Source organism: Dinoponera quadriceps, unplaced genomic scaffold (genome assembly GCF_001313825.1).
Source record: "Dinoponera quadriceps isolate SergipeBrazil2010 unplaced genomic scaffold, ASM131382v1 scaffold278, whole genome shotgun sequence".
Taxonomy (NCBI): Eukaryota; Metazoa; Arthropoda; class Insecta; order Hymenoptera; family Formicidae; genus Dinoponera; species Dinoponera quadriceps.
The window spans coordinates 284,623-309,670 of NW_014554664.1; the positions used below are offsets into that span (position 1 = coordinate 284,623).

The following is a 25,048-nucleotide window of genomic DNA, read 5'->3' on the forward strand; positions in this document are numbered from 1 at the left end:
TAACTATGCAACGAAATTACGGTCACTAGCTTAAATTCCTCCCCAAACTCTATAACTTTTATCTGAACATATTTTTCATTCGACCTTATCCTACGGAGATAAGAGGGTTGATAGATTGAAGTAGGATTCTCTATATATTAATAATGGAACGAACAAAAAATCATATGATACTGATTAAACACATTCTGTGTAATATTTAAATAGTAATTAACATAATATTCCGATTATATACTAATACGACATTATTATATACTAATACGACAAATATTTTAAATTATAATCAGCAATTCAGATATCTGCTGTGGATACAACTTTCAAATTAGCAGACCAACTGGGAGTTACATCAAATATAAAATATATAGCTCTTCTATTATTTGACGAATTTATGTATAAATATATGGAAGTTTTTATGGATGGAGTTATAAACAATTGGGAAGAACGTTTGGATGCATTTTCCAGCAAGATAAAATTATATCTGTTGACATGCTTCCAACTAGCAAGTAAAATGGATTTATCTTATATTAGAATAGAAATATCGGAGGTATGTTAACACGATATACTTTGTAAAAGATTAAAATACTATTGTACACATTTTGTCAGACTAAATGCCATATTTGTTTTTATAGATTCTTGAGTATTTACAAATCATGGACAAAGAAACCGTTTATACACGAGATATGATAGTTTCTTCTGAATCTGAAGTTTTTAAGATGGTGGGATTTAAAATGCCACATGATACACCGCTATCTTGCGTTGAGGTTTTGCTAGCAGCAACACATCGTTCAGAAAAAGACTATGAAGTTGCACAGCTGTTATTGGATGTAGCATTTTTACAGGTACAAATCCAGCATTTTTGTTATAATTACCATTTAAAGAAAAAGTATATGTATGCACACACACACACACACACATACACACACACACATATATATTTTATTAAAAAATTTAAACATGATTTATTATTTCAAATATCTAATTCATGATATAGAAAGTGTTGTCTTAATTAACACATACTTATTATAACTACATATATATTATATACATATTATTAACCCTTATCGGTCGTAAGTCACCTCTCACGTGACAACAATACTTCGTCGCTGCGGTCGTACGACCGCATATATATATAATAACAACGTATAATTAATATGTGACGTCGGAGATGCGTGGGAGTGCGCGCGACCGATCCGAAATTCTTTTATTTTAAAATGCCTGCGGATTGTTCCATTAGCATTTATTCAGCACACTTCTTCCTCTTTTATTTTCCCATTTTCCTCTTATACACCTCTCAACTATTCACGCGGACTCTTGTATTTTCCTCCTACTTTAGACAATTCTTCCAGTTTTTGTGATAAACCTGTAAATCTTAGGTACGTTGATTTCCTCCTTTTCCAGGAGGAGGCCATCTTTCTATATAAAATGGTCGACATGCTCCCACTCTTTCTAATCATTAATCCTATCCTCAATTTATTGTATTAGTTACATGTAAAAATGTCATAATTGATGTCTATTTTCCCCATTGCTGTATCGTGGACTGTCTACTAGAAATTTTTTGTATAATGATTCATTCAAGTTATAATAGTTGGCACGCAGTTGATAAATGTGACAAATTATCTAGGTTCGTTAAAGTGATTGGACCATGGTTTATACTTTGTTCTGATAGTATAGTATTTCAGGAAATAATTAATTCCCTTGTTCTCGCCTCTCTCTCCAGTTGACCCCTCCCTCAGTTGATTCTCTCCATTAGTATTCTTAGTTCTTCGGAAGGTGATCACTCTCTCTCTCTCTCTCTCTCTTTCGTACATACACACTTTCATGCATGCCTTTGCAACCCGGCATATTGCTCTATATGTTGATGCAATACTCTGTACATGGTAAAGCATTAATTATTATCATCTTCGAAATATGATTAAGAGAAAAATTTATTTGACAAATTATATAATTCAGAAGCGATAGTCTTATGGCGGTAACGCTTCACTTCTAGATGCAATAGTTTTGAAGATCACCTTTATTTTTTTTTTTATTGAATCCTATGTTTTTTAATATATAAATCGATCGATTCTTCTAGTCATTCTGTTTATTAAAGTACCGGGATAATATCATCGAGAAATGAACCCGAGATATTTTATATTTTATTCTGGTACTTTTCAATATAAGATTGAAATATCAAAGTCTAACATTCAAGATGATATTATTTATTGCTTTATCTCGTGTGTATAATGAGTAACGTTTTATTCACTAGTAATTCTGAGATATTTGTCTAAAATCAAGCAGTTTCTTGCGCGAGTTTTATAGCATTTCGTTTATTTACATAATGATAATATGCTATAGATTTGATATTTGATGTTTTTTGCTGAGTTTAGCTTCAGGATTGGTGCCATATTTTTTGTAGATTTAATTCCAACGTTTCATGAAGATTTCAGTTTGTTTCATGAGAAATGCAGCACCTAATACTAAGTTGTTCTTCAGCTGCTATTCCTTTATAAATACGGGAGGGTTTGACTCGTCAAAGGAGTGAGGAAAGAACGTAAGACTGGCAAGAAAATCATCCTTTACGGTTCACATTCAAGAGGGAAATATGCTCAAAAATTAACTATATTTTGAGCAACATTTTCCTCATGTTCCTTGCAGTTTAGTATACAGTCGATGTGTCCAGTAAGACACTTTTAACTTCTGGGAATTATGCAAAAACAAGGTTCCCTATTAGACATTTGGCTATTTCCTGAACTGCATAAAAAAAATGTCCATACTGCATTGGAACTAAATATACACTTTTGGTACTTTTGGTACACATTTGGTTTCAATATGATTTCAATATATAATCTGTACACTTTTTTCTCAATGCAATTTAGAACGCAGCCGGTGGTTCAATAAGAGAATTGGTTTTTAATTCATACTTATGGATTAAATTCCCTTATTGGACTGTATTCCAAACTGCATCGAGGAAAGAGTATTCAAACTGAGTTAAAACCAAATGTGCACCAATTAAATCCAAGATCTTACTGAACAATTATAGTATTGAATATATAATTATAGTACTCAATGAACAATTATAGTATTGAATGCATGTACGTTGCATGATCCGGTCTTGCGATTTGTGCATTGCTTCGCGCATATACTCGAGATATCACAGTATCTCTTGTATCTTGCACAATACTCTTGTTGCACATTTTTAACATGCTGTTTTGTATTTTTTCAGCGCGAAGAATTATATACATTATTTCAACGAAAAACTTCAGGACGTGTTAAATTCAAGAAACCAGTATTCCTCAAGTCGAATATGTTCTTTTTAAGTGCTGCAGTAGTGGCTTGTACGACTTTATTTCATAAAAAGCCCGAATCGGAATTTGTTGTGAACATATTAGTAGAAAAATCTTCATCAAGCAAAAGTGATATTATGACAATGGCCAATATATTGTACGATATAGCTACAAGATAGGCCAATAAATTAATGAATCACGTGTAATGTATGGGATATGACATAACTTGGAAATTCTTGGCACCAAACAATCAAGGTAACTTTTCTTTTCGTGGCTTGTTCGACTTTTTTTCATAAAACGTACGAATCAGAACTTGTTGTGGACATATTAGTAACAAATCTTCATTAAGCAGGAGTGATATTATGACAATGGCAAATATATTGTTCGAGATAGCTACAAGATGGGCCAATAAATAAATGAATTACATGTGATGTATGGGATATGACACAACTCGAAGATTCTTGGTATCAAATAACACTAAGATAACTTTTCGTTTACCAAAATTCCATTTGTATGATTGTTTTCAAATGAGAGTTATTTAATGTTATCGAATTAGCATATTATGTTGCGCGCGAGGCAAGAAATGACGCGCTCTGTAGAACCACGAAATATTACGCGAATCGTATGGATTATTTTTTTTATGTAGATAGAGAAAATATATTATCTCATTCAAGATTTTATTACGCAAGTATGCATAATATCTGTGAATCTATCGCTATTTTTAATGAAATTTATTCATATAAATAATTTATATAAATGATATTCTGTCAGTGTTTTAAGACCACAGATATTTTTAAAACGTTAGAACAACACTTTGTATAACAATATTTGTGTCGTTTAAGCGTATTTATTTATAGTCGTTCTTTCAGTCACGTCGGTAAAAAATTTTCCCGTATCGAATAAGTAACATCTGAATTTACCATTATAAAACATATTTGATAAGAAAGAATTTCACGCCGATGTCAGTGAAAGAACGACTGCAAGTAAAGTTATACGCTTAAATGGCATACAAGTAACTTTTATACTAAATATTGTTCTAACGTATCAAAAATATTGGCCTTGAGAAAAGTTATTGGAATATTATTTATATAAATTATTTAATAAATTTCATTCATAGAGGTAAAATAATATATGCATAGTTGTTGCATGATAAAATGTTTAATAAGAGGACAGCTTATACCACTCACGTGATATTTCGTGTTCCCGCAAGGCGGGCGCGCACTCTGCGTGTCGTTCCTTACTCGCGCGCAGTCTAGTACACTAATTCGACAAGATTAAAGGTAGATTTTATTTCAAAACCATCATTCAAACGAAATTTTGATAAACGAAAAGTATTACATATGTTAAGCATTTAAATTAGAACTTATTAGAACTCATTTATAAAACAATTGTTTTCTTTTATGTGTAGGATTATGTAAAACCTAAGTTTAGAAATTCCATTCCGTTTGTGCATATGCAGGGTAAAGTGACAAATGGAAACTATATATTATGAATTGATATAACCACATGTAGAAGTGTATTTTATATATTATATCAATAAAATCAATTATCAGTTATCAAGAAAAATTAGCTGCTGCAACAAATTCTTTTTCCTGGAAATATCTTATTTTCTACCTTTTGCATTTAACCCGTCAGTTCCCAATGCACCCTCCAGGTGGCACAACATTTTTGACTTATAAACCATCGAAATAACACTGCTAATCTATAACAGAGCTCTAAGCATAGAGATATAAGAATAGAGGGAACAAGGGATATATGCTACCTGTAAGTGGAAGTAATAGAGGTCAAGAGAGAGATGGATGCCAAGTGTCCTATCTGTCTCTTTCTAGTCACGCGCTGGGATTGGTTGTTACAATGAGCCACCAAGCGACCACGCGACGTCAGGAGGGGAGAAAGCAGACTAAAATTTCGATTTGTAAATATGCGTGCACATGTGTGTAGAATTAAAATTCGTTAAATATTCGAACGTTAACAAAATAATAATTGGACGCGATTTGTTTAAAAATGAAGCATTGTTTGAAATGCAAGGCGGAGTCTTATCCTGGATGTAACCGTAGTTTTCACTCGTAAGAAAGTACAAATACGTAACCTCAAATAATCATATGTTATTTTTTCCTACATTTAAAAAAATATGTAAATGTTGTAAGCTACCGAAGGATGTAGATATAAGGCGTAAATGGTTGAATATACTTCAACTACCTTTGTATTTTGAAGTGAAAACAGCATATATTTGCAGTGATCATTTTAGCAATGACAGTTTCTTTGAATTGGATGGAGAAAAATGTATAGCTATATCGTCGTTGGCGCGACAGCCAATCCTAGCGCGTGACTAGAAAGAGACAGATAGGACACTCGGCATCCATCTCTCTCTTTGCCTCTATGACTTCCACTTACAGGCTTGTTCCCTCTATTCTTATATCTCTATGGCTCTAAGTGTTCAGTTTAGATACTAGTGACTCTAAAACAAGTTGTCAACACTGAATAAAAGCGAATATACTGTCAACACTGAATAAAAGCGAATATAGTTGGCAACACTGAACATAAGCGAAAAATATGAAAAATTCTGAAAATCCTGAAAAACTCAAACCTACAAATTTGGTTTTTTTAGGTTTCAAAACATGAGATTTCCTAAGAAGTAACAGAAATTTGTGGTTTCAATTCATTTGGGAACTGACGGGTTAATATGAATTGAAATATGATTCTTAGGTACATTATCTAAACTGCAAATATTTTAGTGTCGGTCTACAATAGATATTTTAAGCCTTAAGAAATTAACCAATCACAGTTAATTATTCTCTTCACATTCGACTGTGATTGATTAATTTTTTAAGGCTTAAAATATTTATTGTAGACCGATACTTATATCTTTACTACTACTAATTAATACTATATCGTTACTACTACTAATTAATTCAACTCATGGTAATACAAGACAGCATTAAGTTGTCATCAAGTATAATGATAATAGATGGTTGTACTTATCGTATATTTTATCCCTAGGAAACTGAAACAGCATTACGCCCGTATCAGACTACGGATTGGGAGCTGAGATTGAATTGAATTTGACCAATCAGTGCAAAGTTAACTAAATGCAAGTTTAGTGAAATTTAGTGAATTTTGCACTGATTGGTCAAATTTCAATTTAATCTCAATCTCCAATCTGTAATCTGATGTAGAAAATAATCTGATACTGACTTTACGCCTGTGATAGAAACGTGCTCTAAGGACGTCCGCAGTTAAAAGAGAACTAGAACTAGATTATTCAAAATGGTTTTTTTCAAGGATGTCTGCCGAAAAAATATTTGACTGGTCATACAACACGCTACTTCAGGTAAAGAGAAAAATGCTATATATTCGAAACGATTTAGTTATTATGTTATTCTAATTATCTGAATTTGTTTAGCATCTGTTATGAATTCGGAGCCTGTAAAAAATATCGAGATTGCCGAGAATATAACAATGAACTGTACCGAGAAACTTGTTCAAATTTGTTGCAACTTAAAACTATTAGAAGATGTTGTTTCCGGAAACGAGGCAGAATTTTCTACAAATCAGACAAGCCAAATCTTAAGTTTAGAAGAACTCATTAACCAAAGTTTTTATGAACTAACCAATTCGAAGAATCCAAACCTTGATGACATTGTAGTTCTTGCCCAGTCTTTCATCATAATGTATTATATAAAATTTCCAAAAAATACATCAGAGCGAGAACATTTATATATAGCTGAAGGGTGTCTTGTGCAGAGTGTGACATTATTAAAAGACAAAGAACTAGATAGTAAAGCTATTCTTGTAGCAATGGTGACTTTTAATGAATTGAGCCACCTTCATACAACATTAGGGGACATAGAAAAATCCTTACAATATTTAAATAAAGCGTTGGAGTTATATATGGCATATACAAAAGGACAGGATGATTTTCCTGCTCCTATTAATATTTTAAATATTATAGGCATTGAAGTTAAATCAAATACCATATATTTACTGGATAAAAAGTATATGGATACCTTAAGGTCTTTGATAATGTTAGAGGATAAAGTCAAGCATGGCCTTATAGATATGGAGAAAATTTCAACATATATGCATAATTTGCTAAAGAAGCAATTAAAAAATATACCAAAAACTATAGATCATATATCATGGGCTAAGGAAGTAATAAGATTAGCTGAATATTTTTTATCATGCGATCGGTTCATGGAATGTAAAAATCATCTTATTACTGCATCTGTTATTATGATAAAACATTACAACAATTATTATAAAATCAATATGGAAATATCTTCTAAAAATAAGCATTTTCTGCACTTTCAGTACAAATCCATCATTTATATTATTGACACATGTTGGGTCAGATATGGACTTACTCTTTTATACTCATCAAGAAAACATATATTAAACCAGGAAGAAAAAGAAAAGTTTTCGATGGCAAATAGTTCTAAAGCAGAATTTCCAGCAGAGTCCATCAACCAATCAACAAAATTATTAATGTATAATTATATAGAAAAAGAATATAAAGAGTTTGTACATATAGTCAAAGATAATTACATTAGAAACTACAATGATGCGAAAATGATATTTGTAAATATTCTTCAATTGCTCAATAAAATGCAGACTAATGAGTATACCTCGAAAGATGCAGCAGTTCGTGCAGAAATTGCACAATATGTTTCCAAAGCATACAAATATTTTGCATTTTATGAACGCGACAAAATCGATCAGATAAAACTACAAAAACGACGGATAGAAATCTTAGAAGATTGCTTAAAAACATTACATACGAGAAACGATCAAACTATTTGCAGTTTTATATGGTTTGAGCTGGCAATTATTAATTCCACTGTGTTAGGTATAAAAATTGAAAATTTACATAAAGATAAACCAGCTGCAGAAGAATTAGCAGAAATTGATCAATTAGTAAAAAATAGTACGACTTATTTTGAATTATACAATAAGAATTCTGAAGCTGTAAAGTATGGATTGGCAAATGGGCTGGTTGACCAAAGTTATCAAATTATTTCTATTTTAAATATAAAGCATTCTTCAAAAAGATCAATAATACATTAATAATGATCTGCTATTACAGACTCTTTATCATTTAACGTTTAAGTAATTCTTATTCTTCTTAACATTATTACTATTATTATTTAAGCTTTAAATATTTTTGAAAATATTTACTTTACATTTAATTGAAAAATATTTGACAAATATTAATTGGAAAATTTATTCTATTATGAATGAAATATATATATACATTTAATTGACATTTTGGGGAATCTGCTATTATAATTTAAATATTAAAACAGGTAAATATATGTTACATATTTCTTTTTGTAGTTATAAAAGGCTTATAAATTTTGTAGCTACATAAGGATTATAAATATGATCAAGTTACACACTAATGTTAATTTGGCTATATTTCTCCTATGAATAGGGACATGCTTGAATATAAACACCACTTATATTGTACGTTAGGGATTATATATATCACAAGTTTAGTTAGATAAAATTTTATTAGACAAGTTTTATTAGATAAAATTGGAATATAAAGTATGGAACAACATAACAAGGATAATGGAAATATTGAATTTATTTCATTAATGAAATATCATCAATATCGAAAGTAAATTTTGATCTCATAGACGTATAAAGAAGAGGAGAACGATTATTTGTTTTGTCCTACTTATGCTCGTTTCCATCATGGTTTAAATCTAACGACGATTTACTCCTCGGAATTGACCAATCGCAATCATAATTGATATATATATAATTGTTCGATTCCATTGAGATGATCAGTTAGATTTAAAACACAATGGTAAAAAAGGGCGTTAAATTCGGTTACACCAAACTTCGATTAATCTAAGCAACAATTTATTTATAAGTCACCGACTCCAATTTAGATTTCAGAATAAATTGAGAAAGAGAAGATCGAAATTTTAATTGCGAAATTTTAATCCCTGTAAGTTAATTGTCGTTTGGCTTAATCGGAATTTACTACAATCGGATTTTAGTATTTATTTTAACCTTAGCATTTTTGTAATTATCTGTAGAGATTTAATTTAAAATCAGTTGTTTTATAAAATTGTATCATTACTTTAATACAGTTGTAAAAATGTATAAGATATGGATTCTTTTCATACAAATATTATTTGTCATCAATTATATATTTTTATCATCAATTATGAAGGCTTTTAATGAAGCATGTTTCAATAAAACATTAATGATAATTATATTACTTTTCTTTAAACACGTGTTATTATGTCTTAATGTTATCTGTAGTCTATACAGTGCTTTAAAGCAATTGCAACGTGAAGTGTATTCTACGACTTTCCTACGACCACAAATAGTAGAAGAAGCTTGAGAGAATCCGAGTTCTCCATTTTCACGATAGGGGTAGAAATAAAGAACTCTGAATAGTAGGTTCTTTTATACGTTAAAGTCAGCAGATGCAACGCTTGTCGTGATAACCAATCAGAAGTGTCAGTATATTACTGACGTTTCTGATTGGCTATTACGATAAACGTTGCGTCTGTTTATGATCGACTTGCAACTAATTACTGCGTTCAGAAAACATAAGCGATCAGTGGTCTTCACTGTTAGATCCTTAAATTTAGACCAATTATATTGACGAATTATTCTGTTTATTAAATTGTACAACTGTTGTATTTTTTGAACGCAACCAATGGCTCTCGCAGACCAGCGTGATGTGCGACGCGCGATATCCAATGAGCGTACTGCTTTTCCAGAAGAGCTACTCGTTCATTGGATATTGCGTGTAAGTCTTAAAAAATTAACTAATCACATTATTCTTTTCACGTTCGATTGTGATTGGTCAATTTCTTGAGGCTTAAAACTGAATGCACCTATTGTAGACTAAGGACTAAGATTTAAGGTGCAAATTCATGGGACATTGAAACCAGTATTGAGCGAAATCACGCGACACACGCCCGGTTTCACCAACATGAGTTAATCAAATCGATCGATTAAATTCAGTTTGTCCAATGGAACTGACCAATCGCATCTAACAACGATGCGACTCGTGTGAATGATTATACATTTATTTTTTTCTTTTTTCTAAATATTTTAATAGATAATTTTTTTTTTAATTCAATAAAATTCAAATTCAATAAAATAAAGAATACTTTTCTCTGAGTTAAATTATATACTCTACATTATCCACTGACGTTATCTATTTATATATTTTAGTTCGGCAACACATCCGAGTTCAAATGCAGATGACGCTGAAATTGTTGCCCTTTCTTCCAAGAAGAAGTTTGAATACCATGATATATATCATGATCATTCGAAGTAATTTTTTCTAAAGATGTCTGCTGAAAATATATTCGACAAGGAATGTGACTCCGTTGCCTCAGGTAAAATGAAGAGAGAAATACTATATATTTGAAATGAATTATATAATTACATTATTCTGATCATATTGTTATCATTTCTTTAGCATCCGTTACGAGATCGAATCTTATTAAAAATATTGAAAATGATGAGAGAATAAGAATGAACTATACCGAAAAATTTACACAAATTTGTCGTGACTTGAAACAATTAAAGCTATTTCCGCCAATGGAAGTATTCTGACAATCAGACATGAGCTTAAAATTAGAAAAATGGAGCAAAATTTTCACGAATTAACCAATTCAAAAGATCCAAACCTTAATGACGTTATAGTTCTCGCTCAGTCTTTCATCATAATGTCTCATATACAACTTCCCCAAGATATATTAGAAGAAGAATATTCATATGGAGCTGAATTGTCCCTTATACGAAGTAGGACATTACTAAAAGACAAAAAACTAGATAGAAAATCTATACTTGGAGCGATAATGACTCGAAACGTATTGAGCAATCTTCACATAAAATTATGAAACTTAGATAAATCTTTACAATATTTGAAAGATGCATTGAAGTTATATATGGCATACACAAAAGGACAGGATGTTTTTCCTGCTCCTATTGATATACTAAATATTATAGGCATTGAAGATAAATCAAATACTCTGTATTTATTGGACAGAATGTATATGAATACCTTAAAGTATTTAATAATATTAAAGGATAAAGTCAAACATAGGCTGGTAGATATGGAGAAAATCGCAACATATATGCATAATTTGCTAAAGAAGCAATTGAACAATATACCAGCAATTGTAGATCATATATCATGGGTTAAGGAAGTGCTAAGATTGGCTGAATTTTTTATATCGTGCGGTCGCTTTATGGAATGTAAAAATCATCTTATTGTTGCGTCTGTTGTAGCAAAACATTTCAACGATTATTGTAAAATACATGTAGAACTATCTGCTAAAAAGAAGGGTTGTCTGCACCGCCAATATATATACATCATTTCTATTATTGACACATGCTGGGTGAGATATGGACTTATTCTTTTGTATTCATCAAGTAAACATGTTTTAGAAAAGGAGGGAAGAGATAATTTTTCGTGGACAAATTGTTATGAAGCAAAGTCTATGGTACAGTCTGTCAAACAATCCACAGGATTATTATTGTTTACGTGTACAGAAAAAGAATATGAAGATTTTATGTATATAGCCAGAGATAATTACATCACAAACTGCAATGATGCTAAAATTATTTTTGTGCGCATTCTTCAATTGGTCAACAAAGTAAAGGCTAATAAGTTTGTTTCGGAGGATGCAGATGTTCGCGCAGAACTTGCGCAATATATTTCCAAAGCATACAAGTATCTTGGATTTTTCGAGCGCGACAAAGTCAACCAGATGAAATTACAAAAACGGCGGGTAGAGGCTTTGGAAGATTGCTTAAAAACATTAAATGAAGACGATCAAATTTATTGCAGTTTTATATGGTTTGAGCTAGCGGTTATTAATTCCATTGTATTAGATGTAAATATTGAAAATGTCGATAGAGATAAACTAACTGCGGAAGAATTGGCAGAAATCGATCAATTGGTAAAATATATTGTAAACTATTTTCAGTTATATATGGAGAATTTTGATGCCGTACGGTACGGCTTGACGAATGATGTAGTTGATGTATTGACAAAAATTACCAAATTATTTCTTCTTTAAATATAAGATATAATTCAATGCTGAGAAACATATGAGAGAGAAAGGAGGGAAAGAAAGAGAAAAAGAGAGAGAGTGAGTAAGAGAGAGAGAGAGAGAGAGAGATCTTTAATGCCTAGAAAACTATTTTTTTTTAATTAAAATAATTATGCAAGAAATTGTCTCTATAATATATTTTTCATTTACATACTTATAAATTTATATATAATAGAATGCTTCATTTTGTATGTGTATGCGTATGTGTGTGTGTATAATATTTACACTCAATATTTTTCCGACTTGTAAGAGATATCAGTCCTCACAAAATACTTTATAGTATATTCCTGGCATAATTTTGAAGGAAACTACGGAACTTGATTTTACAATTCGGCCTTCAATAATTAATAATTGATGATAATGTAGCCTCGTGTTGCATTTTCCCACTAGTGCTTATTCTAGTGAAATAATCCTTTTTTTTAATTAGATTTTTTTTTGCAAAAAATCGTTCTGTCGCGACTTACCGCTTATTAGTCTGATTGAATATCAAATATATAGCGATTCTATGTGTTTCCGAAGTCTTCACGAGAAGTCCACAGTGGCTCTTGTAGACTCTTTTAAAATTCAATAAAATTGAATTTCAAAGAAATAAATACAATACTTTTTTCTGAATATCCAATCAACACCGAATATCAGTTACATTATACCTATATTATAATTTCGCATTCAACAATGTTAATGTTATATAACACACAGTATTATACAGGATGAACTACGCAACGTGGTCAGTTTGGTTTATTCTGCTGTTAGTGGACCGTTTGAAAATTTTTTGCCCGGCACAACATGATTCAAGTGAGCTTTAAGATCATCTTAAAACTCACCTTGAACCACGTTATACTAGACAACAACATTTTATGCTGATCACGTTCGTCCTATATAACACTTACATTATTGAATGCGAAATAATAACATAGATGTAATGTAACTAATGCTCGGTATTGATTGGGTAAAGTTACATACTGGCATTCTCGATTTACCTATCATAGTTCGGCTTCGTCCAGATCATAGCATAGACGGCGCTGAAACTGTTCCCCTTCTTTCGCAAGAAGAGAATTTGCAAATCCTGTTGGGATCTAAGGTGGATCTAAGCTTGGAGGTTTAGGTTGGCTCGTTACCATACTTAGTTAATTTCAAAAGCGGAAAATTTATCGATATTGACCATGCAAACTTGATTTTTCTAAGGATGTCCGCTGAAGGTACAATCGAGAAGGAATGGATGCTCGTCGACTTAGGTAAAGCAAAAATCCTGCATTTGAGAGAAATTATATAGCATTCACCTCGCTCTAATTACGTCGATTTCTTTAGCATCCTTCACGAAAGCAGAGTCGATTGAGAAAGTCGAAAATACTGAAAATACGACAAATTTAACCGAACAACTTGCTGCGGACTTCAAAATATTAAAAACTTTTACATCCGTGCAGTATGTTTCATGTTCTATACTTCCGGTGAAAGTGATAAAAATCTTTGAAGAACGCCTAGACCGATATTTTTATACAATAAACAATTTGAAAGATCCGAAACTGGAGGACGTTATAGTTCTCGCATCATGTTTCATCTTGATGACTTGTATAGATAATTCTGTAAAATCTGATTTGCCTCAGGAAAATACGTATTTAAGTGAACTTCATCTTATACGAAGTATGGCATTACTTAAGGAAAAAGAACTGAATAACAAAACGATTCTCGAAACGATGTGTAATTTTTATGAATTGGGTCGACTTTACAAGAAATTGAAAAATCCAAAGAAATCTTTATACTGTTTAAATAAAGCTCTGGAGTTATACTTCCTATATACAAAAGGAGAGGATGAGTTTCCTGTTCCTATCGATGCTGTGACTGTTACAGGCTTTTACGGCAATTTATTTGAATTAAATACGGTACATCTATTGGACAGAGTGTATTTGAGTACTTTAAGTATCTTAATAAGATCAAGTGACGATTTCGAATATGGCCTGATAGATACGGAGAAAATTGCAACATATATGCATAAGTTGCTGATGAAATTATTGAAGACAGTACCGTCATCTATAAATCATAATGCATGGGCTCTTGAAGCGATACAATTAGCTGAATTTTTTTTATGCTGCAATTGCTTCATTGAATGTAAAGATCATCTTTGCGCTGCGTCCGTTATGATGATGAAATACTATAATGATATGTACGTGAAATGTAAGGCAGAAACATCCTCCAAGGAGAAGGACTATGTATCTTTAAAGTTTAAAAATGTTGTCTCCATTATTGATATGATTTGGGTCAAATATGGACTTATAATTTTGTACTTGTCAAGGAAACGACTGCTACATAAGGAAGAAAAAGATCGTCCTCGCGAAATAGTTAAATCTGAATTAAAGTCCATAATACAATCTAACAGAAAAAGAATGAAATTAATATTTACGGATGTGAAAGAGGAATTTACAAAGTTTATTCATGTAATGCCAGATAATTATATTACGGATTACAGCGATGCTAAGATACTTTTTATACGTATTCTTAATTTGCTTCATAACGTAAAGACGCATGCACTTGCTTCAGTGTCTGCAGAATTTCGTACAGAAATTGCACATTATACTTCAAAAGCGTACAAATATTTAGCATCTTATGAACATGATAAAATCAAACAGATAAAACTACAAAAACGGCGAATAGATGTTTTAGAAGATTGTTTAAAGACATTGTCTGTAACAGATAATTTGAACCATTGCATTTTTATATGGTTTGAACTAGCAGTTATTAATTCCACTATATTAGGTATAAGGATTGAAAATATACATAATAAGAAACTAACTACGGAAGAATTGGCAGAAATTAATCTATTAGTTAAAAATAGCGTACACTATTTTCAGTTATATTTAGATCAGTCTAAACCGATAGATACACAAGTTGATAGTTATCGGATCATGTCCCATTTTAATTTAAGATATAAAAAAACATTAAGATATGTTACTTTAATTGAATGATAATTAGATAATATAGAAATATTGGAAAGTAAGTTTTTGTAATCTACTATCATAGGGCGTATACAGTGTGAAAACAAAAAGAAAATAGGACACATGGGATTTGCAATAATTTTTGGAATATTTGTAAGATTTGTGCAAAAAGATTGTTTTATATCGTATATATGTAATTAATATTGATACAATTTTATTATAATAAGTTACGTAATATTGTTTTCGAAAGTTTTTTATTCTTGGAGAAAATTACATTTAAATAAACATTTTGTATGTGATAATGAGTAATTTTTTCGTACTACTATTATTATTATTGTCTAATAGCTTATATTCTCCTTTTGAACAAAAAAAATGTTTGCCCTGCATTTGATTGGGCGATATTTTATAAATATTAATTATAGGATTTATATTCGATTGGTTTCGTACGAAGATGGGCAAAATCGATGTTTGATAAACGTCTCGCATACGAAAGCTAGAATCCACTCGATACTGCGAGCGCTTCGGAGCGTACGGATCATTGCAGCGTCAAGTGGACCCTAGCTTTCGTGTGCGAGATTAATCGCGCGACTTCAAGAATCGAGCCCCGGACCGCTTGATTGAGCGTTTACCCGACTTTAGAAATCCGTCTGTACGGGATTTAAAGCTGGTTCCGCATTAATCGTGCAATCGCAAGGTCGCAAAAAATTGACTAATCGCAATCGATTATGATTTTTCCTTGCGGTCCAAAATAATCGATTGCGATTGGTCAATTTCTCGTGACTTTGCGATAAAGCAACTAAATGTAGAACCAGCTTTATGCTCGAACGTGGCCGCGAACGCTGGCGGTGGTGCCCTCGGGCGGCCACTTCCGCCGTTATAGTCGGCCATGTCGATTCTCGCGGTGATCACAGATGGACGCGTGAAAGTCAACAACCGGTCTTACGGTAGCGACCGCGTTGGTTGAAACGTTTATTTCATCGACGAGTTCGCGATTGAGGTTACACGCGTCTCGTCGTGAGGTATGTGAGTCTCGCTTCGAACCGATTGCTCGGCATGCGTCGCTGTTTCATGTGTATTACATTTTCTTTCTGTTGTCGATGGAAGCAGCAGTAGCAACAGCAGCTCTCCGCGATACGAGACTTTCCCCGTCGAGTGCGATATCGCCGTCTCTTTCTTTATTGTTGTCGTCGTCTCGCTGCTTCGGTGTTGCGTCAACCGCCGGAGCGGCGTCGGATGAGCGAAGATGAGCGCGAACAACATGCAGGCGTTGTTTGCGTGTTCAAGGTGTTTCTCCAGGCACCCTTTCGAGGACCTCTCACCAGGACAACAGTTGTGCAAGGTACACACCGACTAGCTTACCGTTCTCTTCGTTCACTCGTTCCGCTGTTCGACCGCTTCGCGAATTTTTCGCGACACTGTCGCACTTTTTACGACGTACTTTCTACGCGATTTCTGTTTCATCGCGATTACGATGACATGCGATTTCCTCGTAGCGAAGTGGCAATCAAGGTTGCGAATTGGAATAGTATGACTGGATGAATATTTACTACGCGTTAGCAGCAAAGAACTTTTCTTTCACGATCGCAATAACGTAAGAATTTTCTTAAAAATTCAGGAATGCGAGTTGAATATAAAAACACGTGTATTAAGGAAATTTTTGTATGCTATGTGTATAAAGAATATTGTATATTCAATATTGCAACTGCTCACTGAACATTCAATAAATAGTCATAGGAAATGTGTGTGTATTTGTGTGAGAATGTATTCATTATATAATATTTTATTATACAATATATTGTAATAATAAACATTATACTTTGAGAATTTGTGGTGAAATCTTGAATTTAACTTTGATTGTGGTCTATGTTTAATGCCACCATTTTCTTTAAGCATTATTTATTATATTGTATTGAGTTTGATGATATCATTATACAGCTATAATGCTTTGATACATCTAGTAGATCTATTCTTTAGATACTAAAATAAAACTAAAATAAATGCAAATATATACTATAAATACGTGCTAAATTAAGCAGAATAAATGCTAAAGTAAATACTGAAATGTAACTTTGGTTTACATAGGAATGTAGAGGAGCATTTCCTGTGGTAAAATGTACATACTGCAGATCGGAATTCCAACAGACCATGTAAGTATTATCCGAGGACAAGTTGCTTTGTTTTTTTTTTTTCTTAAAAGTTACTTATAAGAATAGCACAAAGTTGCACAATTTCAAAATTGTTGATCTTACAGAAAGGGTAACACAAGCACTATATGCAAAAAGTGTGAGCAGAATGTAAAGTCCTATGGGAAGCCGTCGGCTTGCGAATATTGCAATACCATCGCCGCGTTCATCGGCAGTAAATGTCAACGGTGTACAAATTCTGAGAAACGTTACGGTCCTCCGGTGACGTGCGAACAGTGCAAGCAGAAGTGTGCCTTCGATAGACAGGACGAAGATAAAAAGGTAACAGGAGAGTTTCAAGTATCTAACCTGTTGAGTGCCGTGGGGCATATATATGCTTCTGGCAAATGTCATCGGCGTGTATGTTGGTTTCTAAATTTTATAAATAATGCATATGAGACAAGGCGAAGGCGACACCTCAAGTGTTTTAATTTACGCTTATCTCATTAACCCTTTCGTTACGGGTGCCGACTATAGTCGGCAGTAAGTATATATATATATATATATAAGAGAATCCCAAAGTGGTGTTGAAAGACGTAAATGCGAACATCGAAGACTACCGATGTGCAATGTGCACACTTCGCGTTGCCCCGTTCAATGGCGTCACTCCGGCGGCGCGGACTGCCGTAACGAAAGGGTTAAGATCAGTGTAAAGCATTCTAGATGTTGTTTTTGCATATCTTTAAAGTGAAAGACGTGCGACAAACTTAAAATTTTAACTTTTACTTAAAGCCACGTTGGTGCAATTGGATCTTAGTCTTTAGTTAAAGCTACTAAATGCCGGTTTCTATTTCATAATCGCCATTGAATTGCTCACGATGATATTTCGGGCTTCAGGTGGACGGAAAGTTGTTATGTTGGCTGTGTACATTGTCGTATAAACGAGCATTGGCCAAGACAAAGCAATCAGACGCAGAGAGGAGGGCGCACTTGAAACTGGCTCAGCAGAGGGCTGCAAAGCACAAAGAACAAAAGTAATTATCCAAATCCACAAGGTAACTCTTGGGTACTTTCAATTGCTTCCACGTAGTCGCGTACGCAGCACAATTTCGAGAAATCCGACGCCACTCGGCGACAGGTCTTTTCAGCTGGACGTTCTGAACAATTTTGCTTGTGTGAAGATAGAAAAAAATAGATATTAGGTCGTCATGTAAGTCGCCGAAACGCACATCATTTCAGGGGTTTAATCATTTGTGTTGACAACTTAAAATATAAAATTCCGTTATAAGGCCAACGTTTGGCTCTTACTCGCCTGTACTTTTGCCGATTAGTTCTTGCTTTGAATAGACATCACATGAGAGCCTTTATTCAGTTGATTATTTTGCAATCTTTACTTTCTTTTCTCATCCATCAAGTATCAAATATGTCTATATAATTTCAATTGCAGATAGAAGTTCAGTTATGAAGAGTACAGATTTGTTGTGTACAGGCGCGTTCTTTAAGTTACTGTCTCGGTCAAATTCTTATTTATGCTCCTGTGTGACTCGTTGCAGATTGAAGGGTCACAATAAAAGACCGCACAGGGTCGACGTAACGAAGCTGCCGCCGCAGTCTGAGGGCGGCGACACAAACGGTCCCAGCCCGGCGAAAGCTGCACGGATGGCTGGGGTGCACGATCCGCACGATCCGAACAGCTCGGATCACGTGGTGGCGGTCACGCAGCTCAAGGAAAAGATCGCGCATCTGCAAAAACAGATTACCATCAAAGACGGCCAATTATTGGCCAAGGATAGACAAGTGCGTGGAAATTTTCTTAGATCGGATCTACAACAGGTGTTGGTTAGCCTTTTGCTTCAAGCGCTAATTTTTAACAATTTTTAGCTGAAAAGCGTTTCTCCAGCGTTACCAGATTCACAATTCCCAAGGTTTAAAAGCATGATTATTTTTGGCAATGTGGGAAATGCCTTTTGTTAGAAATTACGTTAGATTTTATTGTTTGGAACAAAAGATTAAAGGCTTATTACACTTATTGTAGATCCAATTTTAGAGCTAATGTTCACTAAATCTCGGTCTAAGTTTTGATTGGATTAAGAGTTACTAGAAATTACTGAAAAATCACTATGTAAAAATAGCAATTTGTAATATTTCTTATATCCACAGACATCTATACTAGAGCTGGGTATATACTGAGCGAACGAACGAGGCATGAACAGCGAATGCGAACTTTCGTTACAATTTGGAAAATGTGTACGCCATAGTGAATCCGAACCGAACGTTTCGGGCCGATTTGCTCATAAGGTAATTTATCAAAAAAATTCGTGCGCTTTTAGACGCGAATATATACATTTATATTACACATTCGCTGTTTGCTCGTTCGCTCAGTGTACACCCACCTCTAGATGGAAAATTACACGATCTTCAGCTTTATACATAACCTACAAGGTTGAAAATCGCATAAATGATTTTAATTATATTAATATCTAATTATATTAATGTTACAATAGTTGTAATCATAACGACCTTATGTATATATATATATTTAAGGCAGAGAATCGTGTAATTTTCGATCTAAGGAATGGTACAGCATACATGACGGTAACTGTACAGCAAACTTTAATGCTGTCCCATTCCTTAAGCATAGTGACACTGGGAACTTCCAATTAGGCGCATCTTTCTGAATATTTGTACATTATGACTGCTGCTTTGGAACAGCATTGCTAATCCACAGAATAATCAACAGTCATGATGCACAAATATTCGGACATACCGCGTCTTTATTAACAATTTTCGATGTCACTATGGCTAGGGAATGGGTCTGCATTAATGAAGTCTTCTATATAACTCGTACATGTGTGTACTGTTTCGTACGTGTACACATCGACAGCACATATACATTTATACTTAATAATCTCATAGGCGGAAGATTTTTATTCTCGGTTGGAATAACTGCATTCTAATCGATTATTCAGTCCTCCGGAGAGACACGCGTCGACAGCTTAGAAGTGGCACGCGCGTTTATATTTTTCTGTACTCGAAAGAACATCATTAATGCACTTTATTGTACATAGTTTTCGGGAATATTGAGGGTAGCTTGCATTAACTCCGAATAACCTGACCGATTGATTAACGATTAACGATTAACGATTTGACCAATTGAATTTGTTAATTAGCTAAACTGATCAGTGCGATTGGTCAATTTCGTTGGGTTTATCAGTCGGTTAGGTTAATCGGAGTTGGTGCAAGTCACCCTGAATCTAGGAAATATATAAGGAGGCTAGCTGTCTAGTGTATAGATAGTGTATAGATAGTATAGATGTCTGTGATTATATCCTGCAAACTCAGGCCCAGTTCTAATATCGTCGATACAAGTCCTTAGCCCTGGTCTACAATGAGTGCTTTAAACTTTAAGAAATTGACCAATCATAGTCGAATGTGAAGAGAATAATTAACTGTGATTGGTCAATTTCTTAAGGCTTAAATACCTATTGTAGACCGGGACTTAGGATTTGTCACGATCAGAGCTGCTAGGTCGATCTCTGAATCGTGATTTACCTGGTGGCGAGCTTGCATAACGCTACACAAATATAAAACCTGCGGCATACGATGCTTGTTTTTATGCTGGATTGCTTGCATGCTAGAAATACCCGCGTTCTGATTCTGGCATTGGCAGAAATCGCGCGAATCGTGCAGAAATCTCACGATCTAGCAGCTCTGCTCACGATGACATAAGATAAGACTAGTTATTAATAATATGATCATTTCTCGATTGTAGATCACCGAGCTGAAGGCGAAGAACTTCACATCCGAGACGGAGTTGCGCAATAAGATGAAGGCAACGGAGAAAGAATACGAGACGAAGATCTCGAATATGCAGCACAAGATTTCGAGTCTGTTAAAGGAGGTGGCGTCGTTATCGAAGACGTCGAAGCGGGGCGACCGCGTTGCCGCTACCAAAACGGAAGCTGGGACCAACAGCGGTAGCGGGACAGATAGTCCTGTACCTTGATAAGGTAGGCTATACTCTTCTTCCAATGCTGTTCCTTATGGCATCCGCGCGTGCGTTCGAAACGCCTACAATACATCTATAAAGACTTCCCGAAGAGACAATGGGCCGTGACGTGAGCCGTCTTCCGCATGTGTAAACAAGCCACGGTGTACACAGATGTATGAGGAGTCTCCTTTCTGGAATTGTTTCCAGGCACTCGATTAGCCGTGACAACGTGCTCGAATTGTCCGCAACCCGCTTGAACCACGTGGTACATATTATAAATATAGACAATTGTTTCCATTAAACGAAACAAAATTGTATTATTTTTCTAATTACCGTATAGTTGTATATTATTGCCGACGTACACCGGAGAAAGCCGGTCCTTGTTCGCGTCTCCGTTTAGGGGGGACCGATCGACGATATATAAATACAAAATTTATACATAAGTTATCTGTAGCTCACCGCCGATTTTTTCTCTCTCTCTCTCTCTTTCGGCTGACCGTTTGCAACCGAATGCGCCAATAAGCGCGATGATTCGTCCGCCACCGCCGCAACGGCCGTGCGACGACGCGTACATATTATTTAGTTAGTGAGAGAATTTCCGTAAGTCGCGGTGGATCGTGCGGTTAATCAGCGTGTCTTCTGCGACGTAAAATCTCGAAGGACGCGAGTCCTCGACTCGAGATAAACTCCAACTCGACGATTGTACATGCAATGTGGATAGAACACACACACAGCGCTGGCTAACGACAACGCGATGCCAGCGTTTCCGTGGCATTTTACTATTTATAATGATGACGATGATATAAGCGACGATGAGTCAGGATGTGGTTGTAGATCAATTTACAATAAAAGGTTGAAAATCAGTCTTGTCCTTCTTGTTGTTGGTTCTCTGTGTCTCTCTCGCTCTCTCTCTCTCTCTCTCTCTCTGTCTCTCCCCCTCTTTCCCAAAGTCCACGTCTCATCAGTCTTTTTTCTCCTCTCGTACGTTCGAATCATTGAAAGGAAAGTCAATGTCTTGGTGTTCAGCACAATTAGCGTCTGATGATTCGCTTTTGATTGGTACATAGAGAGTAAACTATTTCGTCCACTCAATTCACACAATGCTTTCTTTATGGTGACAGTTTTTTTTTCTTAGTGGAAATGTCGAGGCGTCAAGGCTAGCTTTTAGGGATATGAACGATCGAAAAGGCGCGGAATTTTTCGAATCAAATTAAATAACTTGGAAACCAAGGTGATGAAATGAATAACGGGATCATATATTTTTACCTATTTCAGGTGGATTTTAACAGAATGCTAATTTGTGCTACAAAGATACGTTATGTTGGAAATTTAAAAAAGTCGTGATAAACGATGACATATTTTTGCTATGGAAGAATTTCCAAATTTTCACGAAGAATTTTCATAAAACGCTAAAAAAATAATGGACGCGAAGTAGTTTATACTCTGCATACTTTTAGATCTCTCAATACTTGAATCAATAATATTTATTCGAGCTTATTTTAATCAGAGACAATAATTACTAAGTGCTTACTAAAGGTTTGATTGCGTTCAGAGAACACAACGTTGTCCAACCGTTAAGGCTCGGTTTTCTCCGTTAGTTATAAGCTTGGCTTTGTGACGTCATAGGCGAGAAATGATGCATGCAATTAGTTTCTTGCAATATGTAGCTTTATTTTTTAATTTTCTCCGAAAAACATCATGATGTCGTAATCTTGAAACCTGTAAAATGTACAAAAAACCGAGATATCTAGCCGATATATGTCATGTAGAATCGCAAAATAATTCTCATTTTTCAACCGTCTCAGCTGTCATGATCGCCTGAGTATTGCTGAAAAATGACCCGTTATTTCAAGAATTATTTTACGATCCTGCGTGACATATCGGCCGAAGATTTCTGGCCGTTCTGCACATTTTACAGGTCTCAAGAATACAAAGTCATAGTGTTTTCCAAAGAAAATTAAAAATAAAGCTACCCCAAACAGCACACAATATCCCATGGACGTTCTGTGGTCGTCCTTAGGACATCGGGACGTCCTCAGGACATCTTTAGAACGTCTCTAGGAGATCTGTGCTGTCTGGGACATGTTGCAAGAAACTTACTGCATGTCATTTCTCGCTTATGACGTCACAAAACTAATATGGCTAGCGGAGGGAGCCAAGCCTTAAGTTATTATCTATGATTGGGGTATACGTTTCAATCCGTCAATCACATCCGTCTTTGAAAAATCGATCACTCAACCGTTGTGTCCGTTGAACTTGCAGACTTCGGTTTTAATCGAAAGCGCAGTCGGCGACCCCATTCAGCTGCCGTGTGTAGACATAACGATGCGCATGAAAGAGAGACCTGAAAGCCACGTGACGTGGGTGTAACAGTGACATGTGCATGTAAATATCCAACAGCCATATATTTATTCTTTATTTTAAGAAACAAATGCTAATTGAGCATTACCTATTCAATAATTGTAATGATAATAAATGCGTAACAATTCACTATATACGAAGTGTAAGGATAATTAACATTTAATTTATAGTCGTTTAAATACGTACGCGCGTGTGCACGGTACAGTTGGAGTTATCGTTTAATTATTACGAGATGGTAAGAACTAAATATTGCTTGTTTTGTCCTCGAGGCGGTTAAGTCGCTCGCGCTTCCTCTTTTTTTTCGACATTTTCCACTACTTTCAGCGTATTTACACGTGTCCTCACCTGGTCTGCCTCTACTACGCGAATGTGCTTCTCGTCTGTGTATGCGTGTGGTATATATGTGTGTATGTATATGTGTATGTGATGTGTTATCTGTATCTGTTGCTGTGTACGTGTACGTGCGCATGTGTGTGTTTCTCTTCCAGTTCTTCCGCATTTCTCGCTATTAGTCTCGCGATTTCGAGAAATCTCTAAGCGCCTAAGATTCCTCTCCTTCAGCCGTTTTACTTCGTAGTTACGTCGTGTAGCAAAAACGCGCGCAGGCGACGGGAGAATTGTGGCGGTCTACGGGACGCGATGCTCGTCGTCTCGGGGAAGATACTTCGATCGGGGGCGTCCGGGAACACCGAGTTCACGTCGTTGACGAAGGGAAGTTAATGTCATTATTGCTATAACGCGCTACTATTATTGCGTGTCCGACGAATGTCTCAAGAGTGTTCCAGGTCGCCGCTTCGACCGGCAGCGCTCTCACGAAACTATTTCGCGAGTTTCCGATTGCGATCGCTAACTGTACTCTGGGTGTTCCAGACACTACAAATGTTTTCTGATATCAGTTGAAATCACGCGCATATGGCATTCCTATGAGAAAAGCGGAAGTTGAAATCAGACGGCCACGTTTTAACGCCAAATGTATGCCCAAGCCCGGTATTTATAGTCGGATCTTATATTTAAGACCGTTTCAGGTCTTCTAACATTTCGTAACCAATGAAATGAGTCGTACAGCATCTGAAGATGAACTTAAGACGGCCGTAAATATATAAGACCCAACTTTGAATACTGGCCTAAAATACAAGATTCCTCGTCCGTGTCCTCGAATTATGGGTCCTCGAATTATGGGTCTGTTTTTTGTAATCGCACTTTCTAGGAGTTGATGATGAATCTCTTCCTCGAGCGGGAACGATAATGAAATGTGAAAATGCTTTCAAGTTTAAGAAGTTAATATTTCTAT

At 34.9% G+C, this 25,048-nt stretch overlaps 3 protein-coding genes across 10 annotated transcripts in view; all 3 read left to right on the forward strand.

The window, feature by feature from the left end:
• Positions 1-3,493, forward strand: part of LOC106740596 — a 5,690-nt gene extending 2,197 nt beyond the window's left edge. Inside the window, exons 4-6 of the mRNA XM_014611785.1 lie at positions 285-541; positions 627-836; positions 3,200-3,493. Of these exons, the coding sequence (XP_014467271.1) occupies positions 285-541; positions 627-836; positions 3,200-3,439 (707 nt within the window). The 3' untranslated portion in view covers positions 3,440-3,493. The remainder of the gene's footprint in view (positions 1-284; positions 542-626; positions 837-3,199) is intronic.
• A 3,009-nt stretch (positions 3,494-6,502) lies between these two features.
• LOC106740638 (protein FAM76A-like) lies at positions 6,503-22,259 on the forward strand. Of its 8 annotated transcripts, none has more exons than XM_014611880.1 (8): positions 6,511-6,591; positions 10,464-10,630; positions 16,390-16,621; positions 17,365-17,429; positions 17,534-17,747; positions 18,303-18,439; positions 18,959-19,202; positions 21,178-22,259. In XM_014611880.1, the coding sequence occupies exons 3-8, from the start codon at positions 16,526-16,528 to the stop codon at positions 21,409-21,411; spliced, it is 990 nt and encodes a 329-aa protein (XP_014467366.1). In that variant the 5' UTR covers positions 6,511-6,591; positions 10,464-10,630; positions 16,390-16,525; the 3' UTR covers positions 21,412-22,259. The 8 variants fall into 8 exon arrangements, with proteins under 8 accessions (XP_014467364.1, XP_014467366.1, XP_014467361.1 ...); XM_014611881.1 differs by lacking the exons at positions 6,511-6,591; positions 10,464-10,630 and adding an exon at positions 16,145-16,301 and having other exon boundaries at positions 21,178-21,415; positions 21,496-22,259; XM_014611882.1 differs by lacking the exons at positions 6,511-6,591; positions 10,464-10,630 and adding an exon at positions 16,145-16,301 and having other exon boundaries at positions 21,178-21,415; positions 21,604-22,259.
• On the forward strand, positions 10,637-12,364 carry LOC106740640 (protein KBP homolog). Its single transcript, XM_014611883.1, has one exon. The coding sequence runs from the start codon at positions 11,186-11,188 to the stop codon at positions 12,320-12,322; it is 1,137 nt and encodes a 378-aa protein (XP_014467369.1). The 5' UTR covers positions 10,637-11,185; the 3' UTR covers positions 12,323-12,364.
• Positions 22,260-25,048: the final 2,789 nt, after the last annotated feature.

Excerpts from the sequence above, each read along its gene's own strand:
- LOC106740640 (XM_014611883.1), top strand. The coding sequence starts at position 11,186 with ATGGCATACACAAAAGGACAGGATGTTTTTCCTGCTCCTATTGATATA.
- LOC106740638 (XM_014611875.1), top strand. The coding sequence starts at position 13,539 with ATGTCCGCTGAAGGTACAATCGAGAAGGAATGGATGCTCGTCGACTTA. Across the intron at positions 13,588-13,660 it reads ATGGATGCTCGTCGACTTAG|CATCCTTCACGAAAGCAGAG; the intron begins GTAAAGCAAAAA and ends CGATTTCTTTAG.